Source organism: Oncorhynchus mykiss, chromosome 10 (genome assembly GCF_057628025.1).
Source record: "Oncorhynchus mykiss isolate SJ-2025 chromosome 10, ASM5762802v1, whole genome shotgun sequence".
Taxonomy (NCBI): domain Eukaryota; kingdom Metazoa; phylum Chordata; class Actinopteri; order Salmoniformes; family Salmonidae; genus Oncorhynchus; species Oncorhynchus mykiss.
The window spans coordinates 20,278,278-20,296,479 of record NC_143031.1 but is presented as its reverse complement, the minus strand read 5'-3'; the positions used below and the strand labels follow the sequence as shown (position 1 = coordinate 20,296,479).

Sequence of the window (18,202 nt, the reverse complement as noted above, 5' to 3'; positions counted from 1 at the left end):
CTTGAAACCTCCCAATAATTAGAAATTGATAAGCTGATTGTTATTTTTTTACCATTCGTTTTTATAGTTTTTTCCCGATAAATAATCAAGCATAATTCAAATTCATTACATAGGCATGAATTAAATTGATTTCATTTACAGCACTACAATTTATGTAAGATATCCTTGAATGTCCTGAATGGCATCTACCAAGTAAAAGGTATTATTATTAGTAGTATTATTGTCAATATACGTATATTTCTTTCATTGTCCCACCCCCTCCCTACTGCTTGTTCCGAATTCTATCTGATGGTGTATGTTGAGGCCAGTGACTTGGACTGAAATAGGTGTCGGTACTCATTTTGGGTGCAGGTACAGTATATTTTTAGGTGCAGAATCTCCTTAATAGTTTTGTGCTAATATTCAAAAGGAGCTGCAGGAGCTCAAGCAGAGGAACTTTTGAGGTGCCGGTATTCAGTTCCTGTGAGCTCCTTGCCAAGTCATGTGCTGTGCTTAAGTAAAAATACACATAATGTTCCGTTTGGAACACTGACAAATAAAGCATAAACAAATTAAATAAAACATATACTGTATATACAGTACCAGTCAAAGTTTGGACACACCTTCTTATTCCAGGGTTTTTCTTTATTTTTTACATTTTCTACATTGTAGAATAATAGTGACGACATCAAAACTATGAAATTACAGATATGGAAGTAACCCAAAAAGTGTTAAACAAATCAGATTCTTCAAACAGATTTTTCAAAGTTCTTGAAATTTTCTGCATTGACTGACCTTCATGTGTTAAAGTAATGATGGACTGTCGTTTCTCTTTGCTTATTTGAGCTGTTCTTGCCATAATATGAACTATCTTCTGTATACCACCCCTACCTTGTCACAACACAACTGATTGGCTCAAACGCAATAAGAAGGAAATTCCACATATGAACTTTTAACAAGGCACACCTGTTAATTGAAATGCATTCCAGGTGACCTCATGAAGCTGTTTGAGAGAATGCCAAGAGTGTGCAAAGCTGTCATCAAGGCAAAGTGTGGCTACTTTGAAGAATCTCAACTATAAAATATACAGTATGATGATTTGTTTAACACTTATTGGTCACCACATGATTCCATATGTGTTAGTTAATTGTTTTGATGTCTTCACTATTATTCTACAATGTAGAAAATAGTAAAAATGAAGAAAAACTATTGAATGAGTAGGTGTGTCCAAACTTTTGACTGGTACTGTATATACATTTTTTGCTCAATCTGATTGTGTGCCTACACCACGATCTCATCTAGTGAAGACCTTGATGGAATCAAATCAAATGTTATTAGTCACATGCGCGGAATACAACAGGTGTTGATGTCAGGTTGTGCGCTACTGGTATAGAAGTCAGGTGCAGGTGAGCAGAGAGTTGTGATCAGGCTCACACTTTATTTGGCAGAAGCAACAACAGACGGACGCAACTGGGTCAAAAAACATCCAGCCAATGGCAGAAGTGAAAAGCACGACAAATCAAATCAAATGTTATTTGTCACATACACATGGTTAGCAGATGTTAATGCGAGTGTAGCGAAATGCAGTCACAATGATGCAAATGTTTAACAATTAAACCTACTTCGGGTTAAACACGGTACCCGGGGAAAAACCAGCCTGACTCGTCACACAAAACACGTAACAAAACAATTCCACAAAGACATGGGGGGAACAGAGGGAATATATATGTAGTGTGATTAGGGAATGTAAACCAGGTGTGCGGGGAAACAAGACAAAACACATGGAACAATGAAAAGGGGAGAGGCGACGGCCAGAAGACCGGTGACGTCGACCGCCGAACGCCGCCCGAACAAGGAGAGGAGCCGACTTTGGCGGAAGTCGTGACAGTAGACCTTACAGTGAAATGCTTACTTACGAGCCCCTAACCAACAATGCAGTTTAAAATAAAAACGGATAAGAATAAGTAATAAAAGTAACAAGTAATTAAAGAGCAGCATTAAAATAACAATAGCGAGACTATATAGAGGGGGTTGCTGGAACATATTCAATGTGCAGGGGCACCGGTTAGTTGAGGTAATATGTGCATGAAGGTAGAGTTATTAAAGTGACTATGCATAGATGATAACAACAGAGAGTAGCAGCAGTGTAAAAGAGGAGGAGAGGGGGGTGGGGGCAATGCAAATAGTCTGGGTAGACATTCAGGAGTCTTATGGCTTGGGGGTAGAAGCTGTTTAGAAGCTTCTTGGACCAAGACTTGGAGCTCCGGTTACACTTGCCGTGTGGTAGCAGACAGAACAGTCTATGACTAAGGTGGCTGGATTCTTTGACCATTTTTAGGGCCCTCCTCTGACACCGCCTGGTATTGAGGCCCTGGATGGCAGGAAGCTTGGCCCCAGTGATGTACTGGGCCGTTCACACTACCCTCTGTAGTGCCTTGCGGTCAGAGGCCGAGCTGTTGCCATACCAGGCAGTGATGCAATCAGTCAGGATGCTCTCGATGGTGCAGGTGTAGAAGTTTTTGAGGATCTGAGGGTCCAAAAATGTTCAGCCTCCTGAGGGGGAAAGGTTTTGTCATGAAGAGGTTTCACAACTGTCTTGGTGTGCTTGGGCCATGTTAGTTTATTGGTGATGTGGACACCAAGGAACTTGAAGCTCTTAACCTGCTCCACTGCAGCCCCGTCGATGACAATGGGGGCATGCTCGGTCATCTTTTTCCTGTAGTCCACAATCATCTCCTTTGTCTTGATCACGTTGAGGGAGAGGTTGTTGTCCTGGTACCACACGGCCAGGTCTCTGACCTCCTAGTGGGTCTAGGATTTCTGGGATAATGGTTTTGATGTGAGCCATGACCAGCCTTTCAAAGCACTTCATGGCTACAGACGTGAGTGCTATGGGTCGGTAGTCATTTAGGCAGGTAACCTTCGTATTCTTGGGCACAGGCACTATGGTGGTCTGCTTAGAACATGTTGGTATTACAGACTCAGACAGAGAGAGGTTGAAAATGTCAGTGAAGACACTTGCCAGTTGATCAGCGCATGCTCGCAGTACACGTCCTGGTATTCCGTCTGGCCCTTCGGCCTTGTGAATGTTGACCTGTTTAAAGGACTTACTCATATCGGCTGCAGAGAGCGTGATCACACAGTCTTCCGGAACAGCTAGTGCTCTCATGCACATTTCAGTATTATTTGTCTCGAAGTGAGCATAGAAGTAGTGTAGCTCGTCTGGTAGGCTCGTGTCACTGGGCAACTCTCGGCTGTGCTTCCCTTTGTAGTCTGTAATGGTTTGCAAGCCCTGCCACATCCGACGAGCGTCAGAGTCAGTCTAGTACGATTAGATCTTAGTCCTGTATTGACGCTTTGCCTATTTGATGGTTCGTCTGAGGGCATAGAGGGATTTCTTATAAGCTTCTGGGTCAGAGTCCCACTCCTTGAAAGCTGCAGCTCTACCCTTTAGCTCAGTGCGGATGTTGCCTGTAATCCATGGCTTCTGGTTGGGGTATGTACGTACGGTCACTGTGGAGACGACATCATCGATGCACTTATTGATGAAGCCAATGACTGACGTGGTGTACTCCTCAGTGCCATCGGAGGAATCCTGGAACATATTCCAGTCTGTGCTAGCAAAACAGTTCTGTAGCCTAGCATCTGTTTCATCTGACCACTTTTTTATTGATCTAGTCACTGGTGCGTCCTGCTTTAATTTGAGCTTGTAAGCAGGAATCAGGAGGATAGAATTATGGTCAGATTTACCAAATGGAGGGCAAGGGAGAGCTTTGTATGCGTCTCTGTGTGTGGAGTAAAGGTGGTCTAGAGTTTTTTTCCCTCTGGTTGCACATTTAACATGCTGATAGAAATTGACTCAAGAATGGCTCAATCACTGGGGTCATAGTCCACTGTGACCGTCTATCAGAACAACCCATCATCATAATAATACACTATCACAGCTAGATCCCAGCAGACAAAACTTGTTGCAATGACGTCAGGCTGACGTTGATTGTGACGTTGTGATAAGGTGTACACTGATTGTAATAGGATTTTTTTGTACATATATTTTTTGAGACCAGAGAAAGACATCTTTACCTGGTTGTAATCTGACCAGACAACAACCAAAATACTACTTTCTTAGACATCTTGATGATGTCATCAAAAAAGATGTTGGCTAACAAAAAATAGCAACAAACATAAACAAACCAATGTGTGTTATAAGAGTTATGACAACGACTATGTATGAATGATAAATTACAAAACATGAGATAAAGATGTGAGAGTCATCCCACTGGGTACAGATGTCAGTTCAATGTATAGTTTTGATTTACATTTGATTGTGTTGTCAACTAAAGTGAATTCAACATGAAATAAAAAGGTAAAAAATTGCCGTGTTGATGGTTGATGACTTTGATGACTTTTTGCAAATCCAATCAGTTTTCCATTTTGATTAAACATAATCAACTTGATTTTGGAGGTTGAAATGATGTGGAAACAACATTAATTCAACCAGTTTTTGCCCAGTGGGATGTAAGGTATACTTGTATAGATCATGTTCATATAACTGAAACCAATACCCTCAAAATGAGCACAGGCATTTTGGGCTAGGTAGCACTCAACTTCACTTCCTTCTTTTCTTCAAAGCTGGTTGTAATGACATTGTAATGACGTTATTTCATTTAAAAAACAAAGTTGGTTGTAATGACGCCATTTCAACCACCTGCCCCACTGAGTTCGTAGCTGCAGTCCAAAATATAAAAGATCTTCACTACTGACTTTACAGATAGTAGCACACTGCAATATGAAGCAAAGTCAATATCTGCCCTGCAGACAGAGCAAAAGGAGTTACTGATGATGCTGTCAACATGTTAGTCAACAACATCATAACAACTCTACTCCACATGAGCACAACCTCATTTATGCCTCATTTCATCGCTTTTTGACATGAGGAGACTTAAGAGCTGAAATAGTTGCTGTACCCAAACGTCAGTTGGTTGTATTTCATCGCCAATCATCGATAGTACCATCTCCAACAACCCAAATTACCTCTGCAGTCAATTCAATATGTTGTCTGGAGATGTAGAACAAATAGAGTACATTTATATAATTTGATCTCAATTTCAAAATAGTCTCTCTATTTGCCCTTTTCTGTAAAGAATATTTGAAGACATCCTTGATTTAGGCCTGCATTCATAAAGTGTTGAAGTGCTGATCGAGGATATTTTCTCCCCTATCCATTATTCATTGATATGTTAAAAGGCAAAACTGATCCTAGCCTCTCAAGGATCGGATTTTTTTTTTTCGCCTAAAATGACATACCCAAATCGAGCTGCCTGTAGCTCAGGACCTGAAGCATGGATATGAATATTCTTGGTACCATTTGAAAGGAAACACTTTGAAATTTGTGGAAGTGTGAAATTAATGTAGGAGAATATAACACATTAGATCTGGTAAAAGATAAGTACCATCAGATTGTACCATCATCTTTGAAATGCAAGAGAAAGGTCACAATGTACTATTCCAGGTTAGGAGCAATTTCGATTTTGGCCTCTAGATGGCAGCAGTGTATGTGCAAAGTTTTAGACTGATTCAATGAACCATTGCATTTCTGTTCAAAATGTTGCATCAAGACTGCCCAAATGTGCCTAATTGGTTTATCAATACATTTTGAAGTTCATAACTGTGCACTCTCCTCAAACAATAGCATGGTATTATTTCACTGTCATGGCTACTGTAAATTGGACAGTGCAGTTAGATTAACAAGAATTTAAGCTATCTGACAAAATCATATATGTCTACGTCCTGGGAAATGTTCTTGTTACTTACAACCTCATGCTAATCACATTAGCCTATGTTAGCTCAACCGTCCCATGGGGGGGGGGGGGGGATCCTGTAGAGGCTAGATCAGCGCTCCTACCCTGGTCTGTGAATCCTGCTCAATATCTGGATGATGCTAGGTAGAGGACAGTGGAGGGTTGGCTGGACGTGGGAGGGAAGTGGGTTGGCTGGATGGGGGAAGGGTGAGGGGGCTATTAATGCAAAGTCAACCCATCCCAGTGACGTCCTTGTGTTTTGACTAGTCTCCAGCCGCCCCCTCCTTCTCCCCTTCCCCTCTCCCACTCTCACTGTATGTCTCTTCCTCTTTCCCTCTCTCCCTGTTCCTGTCCTCACCCACTGTGCTTTGAGACTGGAGTGATTCATCATAAAACAGAGAGCCCTGCTATCAGCCAGGTCTCCCAAATCAAATAAAACCAAAGTACACACACATACACGCACGCACGCACACACACCCACATACAGGCACGCACTAGATCAGGCTGAAGGACAGGTAGAGCAGAATCAGGGCCAAGAGCAGACTGTAATGTTCCACTGGGGGTGAACAGGGCCTGGCTGGGAATCAGGTTCAAAGGCTTTACATCGTCAACAGGAATGATTATGAAAAAGATGGGTTGCGTTCAGTTGGGCGCACTGAAGAAAAACATTTTGCAATGGATAACAAAAATATGTGTTATTTTTGAAGAAGTTCAGGTAGCACCTCCTCGTTTGAAAACATTTTCGACAAACTGAACTGGCAATATGGTGTTGGCTCCACCTATGCGCCTAATAAGCTATGGGAAATGCCATACATATGGCTATCCTACCTTCCTTCCTTCCTTCACGCACGCACGCATGCAAACACACACACTCACACACACACACACACACGCACATGCACACGCACACACACACACACACACACACACACACACACACACACAGTGACAAAGGGGAAGCTGTTTTTTGGAGCAGGCCAAAATAATATGATAGTATATAACCTCCCCGTTTCAAAACATTTCAAAATGTTTTCCACCTACTGAACAGGACACTGGTTCCTCAGTTACTGTATATGAGAAGAGGAAGGAAGCCCTGGGTCTGACAAAAGATGGGCGCTCTGCTAGCTCTTCTGTCTCTTCTCTCCCTGACCGCTCGCTCCTCTCAGCTTTGAGAAATGCCAAGTCAATACTGGAGTTACAGCTGAGAAGTTCATACACAAACACAAGGGTGCATCTCGCGCTAGAGGGAGAATGGTGCTATGACAGCTCGTGTACACACACACACATCCTCACAGTGTATCTTTCGCTCTATGTAACTCTCTTTTACAAGCAGATATAGACTGAGACAAACACTCTCTCTCATCTCCATGGCTCTCCATTAAGGTGGTCTCTCTGTGTGGCTGCTCTCAGGTGATTTGTTTCTTAATTAAGGGAATTAGGGTTAGGATTTATGAGTCCCCTCCAGCTTCACCTCTCCCCCTCTTCCCTCTCCCTTCATCCCTCCATCCCTTCATCCGCCTGGCCACATTAATCCCTCATTAGAGGAGAAGCCCCCTCGCCATTCCCCTTGCCCCTCCCTACATCCCTCAATCCCTTCCTCTCTCCTAACAACACCTACTAACCTGTCTCCAAGAATTTCACACACACACACACACACACACACACACACACACACACACACACACACACACACACACACACACACACACAACCAATTACCTCCATTTAAGTACATCAGAAATCCTTGAAGACATCAGGCATGATACCTGTCATTTCAATGCCACTCTCAGCCCTCTCTCTTTCTATCTCATTCTCTCAATTTCTCTCTTTCTGGAAAAGCCCCAGAAAGGGTTCCATTAACTTCTTTGGGACTGGGGGGCAGTATTGAGTAGCTTGGATAATAAGGTGCCCAGAGTAAACTGCCTGCTACTCAGGCCCAAAAGCTAGAATATGCATGGTATTATTACTATTGGATAGAAAACACTCAGAAGTTTCTAAAACTGTTTGAATGATGTCTGTGAGTATAACAGAACCCATATGGCAGGCAAAAACCTGAGAAAGAAATCCAACCAGGAAGTGGGAAATCTGAGGTTTGTAGTTTTTCAACTCAGCCTCCATTGAAGGTACAGGGTGATATTAGTTATGTTTCACTTCCCAAGGCTTCCACTAGATGTCACCAGTATTTATAACCTTTTTTGAGGATTATACTCTAAAGGAGGGGCTCGTAAGGGCTCTTTGAGTGAGTGGTCTGGCAGAGTGCCACAGCCTCGGTCTGGTGAAAGGTAGCTACGTTCCACTTCATTTGTACAGACAAAGGAATTGTCCGGTTGGAACATTAATTAAGTTTTATGTTAAAAACATCCTAAAGATTTATTCCATACTTAGTTTGGCATGTTTCTACGGGCTGTAACGGAACTTTTTTAAACTTTTCGTCGGACGTTCGGCGCGACCTGAACCCGCTTTTGGATTTGTTTACCAAACGCCCTAAAAAAAGAAGATATTTGGACATAACTGATGGACATTATCGAACAAATCAAACATTTATGGTGGAACTGCGATTCCTGGGAGTGCATTCTGATGAAGATCATCAAAGGTAAGTGAATATTTAAAATGCTATTTCTGAGTAATTGACTACCCAATATGGCGGGTATCTTTTTGGCTGCTTTGTTGTCTAAAGGCTGTACTCAGATTATTGCATGGTTTGCTTTCTCCGTAAAGTTGTTTTGAAATCTGAGAAGGAGAAGGAGAAGTGTATCTAAAGTTCCATGTATAATAGTCGTATCTTTATCAATGTTTATTATGAGTATTTCTGTAAATTGATGTGGCTCTCTGCAATATCACGCATGTTTTAGAACTACTGAACGTAACGCGCCAATGTAAACTCAGATTTTCTTATATAAATATGAAGATCCTCAAAGCTTAGTGATTCATGTTATCTCTTTTTTCTGCTTTTTGGGACTCCTCTCTTTGGCTAGAAAAATGGCTGTGTTTTTCTATGACTTGGTGGTGACCTAACAATCGTTTGTGGTGCTTTCGCTGTAAATCCTTTTTGAAATCAGACCCTGTGGCTGGATTAATGAGAATTTTATCTTTAAAATGGTGTAAAATACTTGTATGGACAGTGTTTTAATTGAATTGGTTAATGAACACATAGTTACTAAAATCATCTAACAATATACTGTTCATACACACACATGAATACAGAAACACATCGAGAGATACAAGGACATACATGTGCTCCTAGACACCTTTAGAAACCAGAGTAGACCCTTATAGAATATAGAAATGTAGATACCTGACTACCCACTATATAACACACATACCCATACACTTGGTGTGGAGGAGACTGAGTCGGAGTGCCATGCAGAATAGTAATGAGTCATCAGAGATGAACGTGTCACTATGTCAATAAGGAGAGAGACAGGGGGGCAGCAGCTCAGTTTGTGAGAGCTGGACTCAACCCATTCAATCTCTAACCCTTTCCCCTCTTTTTCTTCCTCCCAAGATCTACTCACTCAATAAGTCACAGTCAATGTTGGTGTTTTGGAAAGAAATCTCTGCCTGGAGAGAAATCCAAAATTGCCCATTTCACACTATCGGGCCGACTCCGTCGGTATTGTACTTTGTGGTACTGGTTTGGATATGTTCTGTTCCCATTGTCCTTTCGCGCACGGTTCCAGGAACTGTGGTGGATGCCCAACCAAGTCAACTCAGTATGGCTCAGCTTGGCTCGGTAGTGTGAAAAGGGTGCACATACCAGCATCCATTCTCATCGTCATGGCAATTACCCTTGTCAGCTTTGTAGACTGTCACCGACAGGATTTGTTGGATGAAGTACATCTTCCACACAATTACTGTAGGTCCCTCTCTCAGGCTCTCTTTATTTCTCTCTTTGGAAACATATGTCCTTGAACCAGCGTTAAGGTCATTCGGACCCTATTCAAACCCTTTATATCTAAGCAGAGACAGGGAGAGAGAGTGTGATGTAAACAATGGATTTAAAATATATATTTTATTTAACTAGGCAAGTCAGTTAAGAACAAATTCTTATTTACAATGACGGCCTCCCCTGGCCAAACCCAGATGACGCTGGGCCAATTGTGCGCCGCCCTATGGGAATCCCAATCTTGTGTGTGTGTGTGTGTGTGTGTGTGTGTGTGTGTGTGTGTGTGTGTGTGTGTGTGTGTGTGTGTGTGTGTGAGAGAGAGAGAGAGAGAGAGAGAGAGAGAGAGAGACTCTCCTGCCCCTCGGCTATTGGGGCCGCATTGATTGGCTGATATAATTCCGTTCTGATTTGGCTCGACCAATCAATGGTTGACTTCCATTAAGCTGAGAGGAAAGGGAGTCTGAATTCTCTGCTCTTCTTGATGGGAGTTTTTTACACTTAACTTCAGGAGGACAAATGGTTTGGCTCTACCTCAAGCTATATGTCAGTTCCTAGCGGGCAAAATTGGGCATGGGACGTCATAATAATGTTATTTTCTGTTTATAAACTAGTTTGCTGGTTGTAGAAACGTGATATTACAATCACAAAAAAAAACGTAATTCTATCAGTAGACAACCATGTCGTCAGAAAATACCGCTAGAATAACGTTGTTGCGACTAGTTTTGAAACCAGCTGACTGGTTACTTCTCTATCAGGTAACAATGGAAAATAAAGGTGACAATACCAATCCACTACAATGTCAAATAAATGTCAAAGACACTGTCTGTTCAATCATTCTTACTGACGATGATTAAAAGGAAAAGCAGCACATTCATATAGGAGATTATATTACATATATCCAGTGGAGGCTCCTCAGAAGAGGAAGTGGAGGACCATCCTCCTCAGTGAAATTCACAAAAATAAAAACAGTGAAACTATAGATACAACTATACTTAATATACTCATGTCACCAGTAGCCTCAACAGCACTCTGTTAGCACCATGGTGTAGCTGGAAGACAGCTAGTTTCCGTCCTCCTCTCGGTACATTGACTTCAATACAAAACCAAGGAGACTCATGCTTCTCGTCTCCTTCCATAGACTTACACAGTAATTATGACAACTTCCGGAGGACGTCCTCCAACCTATCAGAGCTCTTGCAGAATGAAAATAAAATTTTGTCCACACAACGAAGGATCAGAGAATGAATCTAGTACTGAAAGCTTAAGCTACAACTAGCTAACACTGCAGTGCATAAAATGTGGTAGTTGACTAAATTAGAGAGAAAGACAATAGTTTAACAGTTTTTAACAAATTCATTTCTTAAAAAATGAAGGAGAAGCAAGAGGGAGAGCTAGCTATTTTTCATTGTATTTTTCCCACTTTCACTTACTTTGATAGCTAGCTAGTTTAGCATACTCAAACACCCAGCTCAAACAGATAAGGATGCTAAATTAGCTAGCTGGCTATGGATATCCAACACTGGAACTCTTCCAAGGCAAGCTTTTGGTTGTATTAATTAATTGCCACCAGGGCAAGCTGGTAACTGCTAATGTGCTTGCTGACTATACACTGTACTGCATGATTTGAGCAGGTTTACTAATGCGTTTGTTCTATTGGCTGTGTTGACTATGACGTTAGATGGCGACAATGATGTAGGCTGTCTATAGCGGTTATGATATGAGTGTTTGGCTTGGAAAGTTTTTTTTTGCCTGGTCATAGACAGCTGACGTGTGGTGCAATGAAGTCCATAAGCGAAGGGAAAAGGTGAGAGAGGAGGAGCGCGTGTGACCAGGGGTGTATCCATTCCGCCGATTCTGTTGAAAAACTTTCCTTAAACAGAAGCAAACGGTACAAAACGGGGATAAACATACTTGAATTTGTCCAATAGAAACTCTTGTTTGCAACTGTTGGACTAATGATTACAACCTAGATCAGCTAGATGCATGCAAGAGTGTGCAAGGCAGTATTAAATGTGTCACTGTCTGTCACCTTGATTACTAAAGATTCTCTTGACCTATGCACCTACATTGTAAACATTAATTCATAGGCTAGGTTGTAGCAACCTCATGATGGGTATAGGGAAATTTGAGTATCGTGTAGTACCCTAAATCTATCAATGTTACATTGAGCTGGGTGAATGGAATATGAATGAGTCATTCAGTATGCTGTAACAGAAATAAGGACATGCTCATAAAAAAAGCTATACACTACCATTCAAAAGTTTAGGGTCACTTAGAAATGTCCTTGTTTTTGAAAGAAAAGCACATTTTTGTCCATTAAAATAACATCAAATTGATCAGAAATACAGTGTAGACATTGTTAATGTTGTAAATGACTACTGAAACTGGAATATCTACATAGGCGTACAGGCCAATTATCAGCAACCGTCACTCCTGTGTTCCAATGGCACGTTTTGTTAGCTAATCCAAGTTTATCATTTTAAAAGACTAATTGATCATTAGAAAACACTTTTGCAATTATGTTAACACAGCTGAAAACAGTTGTGCTGATTAAGAAGCAATAAAACTGGCCTTCTTTAGACTAGTTGAGTATCTGGAGCATCAGCATTTGTGAGTTAGATTACAGGCTCAAAATGGCCAGAAACAAAGACTTTCTTCTGAAACTTGTCAGTCTATTCTTGTTCTGAGAAATGAAGGCTATTCCATGTGAGAAATTGCCAAGAAACTGAAGATCTCGTACAACGCTGTGTACTACTCCCTTCACAGAACAGCACAAACTGGCCCTAACCAGAATAGAAAGAGGAGTGGGAGGCCCCGGTGCACAACTGAGCAAGTACATTAGAGTGTCACACGCACAAGCACATACACACACTATAAACACACATACACAAACACACTGTAAAAACACACACAAACACACACACACCCCATTCCTTAAACACATGTCTCAGACACAACTCTTCATCCTCTGCTTAACTTAGCCATCAGTTTTCTAATATCGCATCGTTGATAATAAAAGACAAGCGGTGGGGCGGGGGGCCTGGTGTATTTATAGACTCCTGGAGGGCGAGAGGGATCATCAGAAGCCAAATCATCTGTCCTGGGAACCCGCCTTGGGGCCAAACACAGATGAGAGAAACACTGCACCCCAGAGAACCAGAGAGCAACAAATCACTAACACACCAAATATGAGACATGGGGATTGGTGCGAAAGAGAGAGAAATGATGAGATAGTGCATGCTGCTGCAAAGTAACAAAAGAGAACAGACTATATAGCTTATAGTAGATGAACACCAAATATGAGACATGGATTGGATGTTACTGCTACGCACACAGCAATGGAGAATGGATGGAACATAGCCTTTAGTTAGTAGGTGAAACTCAAATGCTGGTATGAGACATGGAGGATTGACAGAAGAGAGAAATAGACTCTGCAGTGACCAGCAATAGAGAATGGATGGAACTGAATAGACAAACGTCCAATATGAACCATGGGCACTGAGGATAGCATGGAAAGTAGAAGTCGGTACACACACAGCCATAAAGAATGGGACATAGCCTAGCCGTAGATTGCAGTTATACAACGGTGAATGGGAGATGGGGGAATAAGCATATTGAATCGAAACTAAATACAAAGTCTGTGTCCTAAATAGCACCCGATTCCCTACATACTGTAGTGCACTATTTTTGACAAGTGCACAATACTGAGAACAGAGTGCCATTTGGGATGCAGACAAAGACTAGAGCACATAATGTGAACCATGGGGGGCTGGTGAGAATGCAGTGAATTGAAACCCCACTCGACGTGACATGCCATACTACGCAATTCAATGTGACAACCTTCAACTTGACGTAAGTACAGTACGTGACGAGACTCGATGTGACACTAACACAGGCTGTGACGTATCTGTGTTCAAATAACACCGAATGGAATGGACTGTTTCCCAACCGTCAACCAATGCTCAATGTGACATCACTCGACCTTGTGACCCTAACAACTGAGGCCCTAACCAGTGAGGCTGTACTATACGGCAGACTTAGTGATTTGGAGGCTCCAGACAGGCCAGTCTGAGGCACCCTCTGTCCCTCGAAATGCGTGGACAAAATGTTTTAATGGGTTATTATATTAAAGACGTAATTTAACTGTAAAAATGTATTACCTTTTAATGTGCCGTAAACCAAACCAGTCATTGTGTTTTTATCTGATTGTCAAAAAATAACTTCAGAAAGTAGATTATCTTCACACGTTCATCCCAAAATTATTCCAGCATCCAAACAGTGCACTGTGCACCAGCCAACAAACTTACAATTTGCAAGTGGAGAAACTATCTCACCAGAGAAAGCCTCCGAGCGAGCGAAACAGCGCCCCTCTGTCTTACTATCTGTAGCCCATGTATCTGATGCTGACATGCCATCCTCTTTTTCACCAGACAGCATCAGACACATGGGCTACACATATATGTCCTCTGCCTCAACGACAATGGCAGTATTATCAGCAGCACCTGTCATTTTCCAAAATAAATGCGTATTGTATCCCCCTAGAGTCCGAGGGCCCTGGGCTGGGTTTCTACTTAGCTAGCCTCAATGAGAACCAGGTCTCCCTAAGAAGTTAAGCCTGGGAAAGTTCATGGCAGAAAACTAGCTAAATAGGGGTGAAGACCCGGTGTAAATCAGTTTCGCCTCGCTAAACGTCAAACCAATTGAATGCCTTGCTTGGGCGGAGCTCCAATAGCGCTCACCAGTTTAGTGCCATCGTGCAACAGTGTGTGACAATTATTTTCACAGTCTATAGTGAGGGTGGCAGGGAAATCGAAAGATAATTATTTTTTGGGATGTATGTCAATTTTATGAATAGAGCACACTTCTGACAAAACAGAATTAAGATATTTGTTGTTGTTGTTGATGAAACATAATATGCTATTAACCCATAGAAACACATTGAATAACAGATTCATATATAAAATAACAGGAAGTCCAACATTTTATCAAAATAAAGTATGTTTTGAAGTGTCTGTCTTATTTCTGAGATATACATGTATAGTGATTTTTTTATTACCATGGAATTACTTGTATACCTTTGACGTGGAAATGCCCTAATCACTTCCATTCATTTTTCGTCCCGGCACCGGGTTACCTTCATACGAGTCCCATAGAGCAGAACAGAGAACACGGTTGTGTTTGTGAGAGTCTCCTCTTTCCATAGAGGGGTCATAATAACATATTAATTTGTAGGGCAAACCGACTCTACAGACGTTTTCGTGAGAAACCCGATTTTCAAGATATCTCCTGGTCTGACAAACACCAGCAGATGCGGTAAGCCAACATATTTATTTATTTTTTAGGCCCAGCTCATGAGGCCCCTCTATGATGTGAGGCCTGAGTCAATTGCTTCTTCTTCCTAATGGTAAGTCCGCCAGTGACTATACTATATAATTCTATACTATATACAAACCCCCAATGAGCGGAGAGATAGACTGAGAACGGGCAGATGTGGACCTTAACTATGGAAGCCGACCCAGCTGAGGATGATGAGAAGAGATGACTGTGAGGGAGAAAAGCCTGACAGTGAGGGAGAAACATGTGTGTGTATACTAAAGCAGAGTAGATGAAGTCACGTCCAGTACCAGACTGCAGTCGTACCCGGGGGCAAGAAAGGACAAGCCTCTCTCACACAGGGCTCCTAAGGTTAGCAGCAGGGTATTCACCACCACAACCAGCAGTCACTCCCCGCAAACAAACAATGACAGGCTTAGCCAACACTGCTCCTCGCTACCTGCTGCTGAGCCATAGTGATGAAGGGAAACATGCACAGCCTGCCACAACAACCTCACACACATACATTGCATAGACGTACATACATAAATGAATGTACATGCTCTAATGTATGCAAAGAGGAGAGAGTGCCTTGCTAGATAAGAATCACAGTTTGTTTCATACACACACACACACACACACACACACACACACACACACACACACACACACTAAGTTGAAGCTGGGAGGGAGCCAGAGAGTATCCTGTCATGTTGCAGTGTTCATGGGGACACACTGTATACTGTGTCTGTGTGTATGTATCATGGGCGTGCACATGTGTGTGACAGAGAAAGAAATAAGGCACACAGACACACTATCTTCTCACAATCTCACCATAGCATACAGTAACATACCACTATAGTCTCACAACGGTAATAGGCAAACTTTCTCATGCCATTAGACAATCCGCATCCCAACGACCCTTCCATCCACCCCAACCTGGGTTTTAACCGTCTGCAATCACAGTCTAACAATGGACACAATTGTGTTATGCCAACACCCTGGCATCCAAACCAGAGTTTGACTTGACTGGTCAGATGAGAAAGATAGCCATTAAAACATGAAATTGGGATGCATCTGGCCAGTCTGTACTCACAGGCATTGGTGACAGCAAAGCTGTTGGCCGTCTCGATGTTGTCCACATGAGGCACCAAGTTGAAGGGGGCCTCGGACGCATTGGGACTGGTATTGTGCAGAAAGATGGCCAGGCGAAACGCTGTGTATTCCTGATCCGTGTTTCTGATGAACAGGCCACCTGCAGAGAGAGGGAGAAAGGGAGAGAGGGATGAGAGAGAGGTATTTATTATTATATGTATTATATATATACAGTAAATATTTTTAAAATCCTTTTATCACGTTTAGCTATAAATACATAGCGAAATTAAATGCAGGGAGAGAGAGAGACAGGGAGAGAGAGCGATGGATGGATGGATGGATGGATGGATGGATGGATGGAGAGTGAGAGAGTGAGTGAGCAATGGGATGTCTGTCACTGAGCATACAGTAAATGCTTTGATGAAAAACAAGAGCCACAGCCAATAACCTTAACACATTGTCCCTCCCAAAGGACCCTGCCTGGAAATCGTAAAAGGTCAACCAAGCTTGACTAGACATGTGGCCCATTGGAATATACCTTTAAAACACACCACACATCTATTAAGTTCAAAATTATTATTCGACAGAGGGATATCATTCGACCCAGAATTATTTGCGTTCAGCATGATTTGTTCGGATGTGCTTGAGCTATAAAGAAGCCAATTCGATCGACTCAGCAGTAATATTAACGCACTGGATTTACGGTTCCTTTTTGGGCCACGGCCAACACCATAAGTTAAAGGCCAAAAGACCGAGGGCACTTGACACTAGCAGAGATCCCTCCACGGCGCGGCTTTTAGGCTACATATAGTCAGTCAGTGCTTTAGCTGGGTTCGGACAGAGGCTCTAGATTGAATAAACGCGCTCCTCGTGTTTTCTCAGTGGCAACGAACCCAGCCAGCAACATATAAAACAGTATGACCATGACAAACGGGTTTATGCAAAAGCAGAACGGAGTCTTCTGAATGTAACAGGGGTGAGTGTGCACTCTGCAGCAGGGCTACACACACTTTGAGAGAATTCCCGCTGCTGATCCATTCGCTCCGACCAAGCGAAGCATCCAGTCATTGCTCGGAGCACTAGGCTACTGCTGCAGTGGGGCTTTGAAAGGACACCGAATGCTTAGGACCGCACTGAAACAGTTATGTATGACCATATATACATGTTTCCCTTCTGCAAATACGAGACGTACGAGACAAAACATTGAATCAACTAGGAACAAATTGAAATTGTAATGTTAATACAGTAATAGGTTTCTCAGTCAATTTCTCAGTCAATTCTACTTTGCAATGTCAATGTTATGTGATCATGAATGATGAACAAGTAGCCAATTTCCTAACAAGGTCACATAAACTATAATGAAAACAAGACCTTATTCACCACTTCATAACCCGATTGGCAAATGTCCATGCCCTTTTAATTGTCAAGCACTGCTGTAGGCTACACTTACCGATCTGTACACTGCTTGGGAAAGCCCCCATTGTGAGTCCCCGAAAGACAGACAATATCAATAGAAACTGGTCACAAGAAATCCTCATTTTGTTTTGGTTAAAAACTGATAAGAGACATTGAAGAGGATGACAGTCGGGGGAAAAACAAGACGAAAAGAAAAAGAGGCTCCGTTCATTAGCAATCCATTATGGGTTGAATCTTCCCCCGCAGTGCCGGCAAACGCTGGTACATACGGCTGTTGGGCAGTAGAGACGTTTCACACAAGATGAGGGGAGCTTGTCAGTGGTGGGCTGCCTGCATGGAGAGCGGAATCACACATGCGCTTTCTTTCAAGCCTGTCTCACTCTCTGCTGCCGTTCTCGAACTCCTCCCGCACATGTTCCCTCAACGCCACCCTGTTACTCGTTGAGAAGAAGTGTCCTATTCTATAAGCAGGTTAGCGTTTTGTTCTGGAGGCAGCTTTGCAGAGTGGTCACTAGTGGGCACAGTCATAAGTCATAAAATCTTATTTAAAATCTAACCCTAACCTTAACTACACAGTTAACCCTAATGCCTAACCCTAAACTTAAATCTAACCCTAACCTTAATTCTAACCCTAAACTTAACTACACAGTTAATAACCCTAATGCCTAACCCTAAACTTAAATATAACCCCAACCTTAACTACACAGTTAACCCT

At 42.2% G+C, this 18,202-nt stretch overlaps 1 protein-coding gene across 5 annotated transcripts in view; it reads right to left on the bottom strand.

Annotated features, from left to right (window-relative positions):
* The window catches only part of LOC110534862 (glutamate receptor 4), a 193,258-nt gene extending 175,314 nt beyond the window's left edge, over positions 1–17,944 (bottom strand). For all 5 annotated transcript variants that reach the window (XR_005053597.2, XM_036989860.2, XM_090186096.1 and 2 more), the window contains exons 1-2: positions 17,522–17,944; positions 16,073–16,231 (exon numbers count right to left, since the gene is read on the bottom strand). Coding sequence is in view for 4 of the 5 variants with exons in the window: in XM_036989860.2 (XP_036845755.2) it covers positions 16,073–16,231; positions 17,522–17,609 (247 nt within the window). In the remaining variant the exon portion in view is untranslated. The remainder of the gene's footprint in view (positions 1–16,072; positions 16,232–17,521) is intronic.
* Between the last annotated feature and the right edge of the window lie 258 nt (positions 17,945–18,202).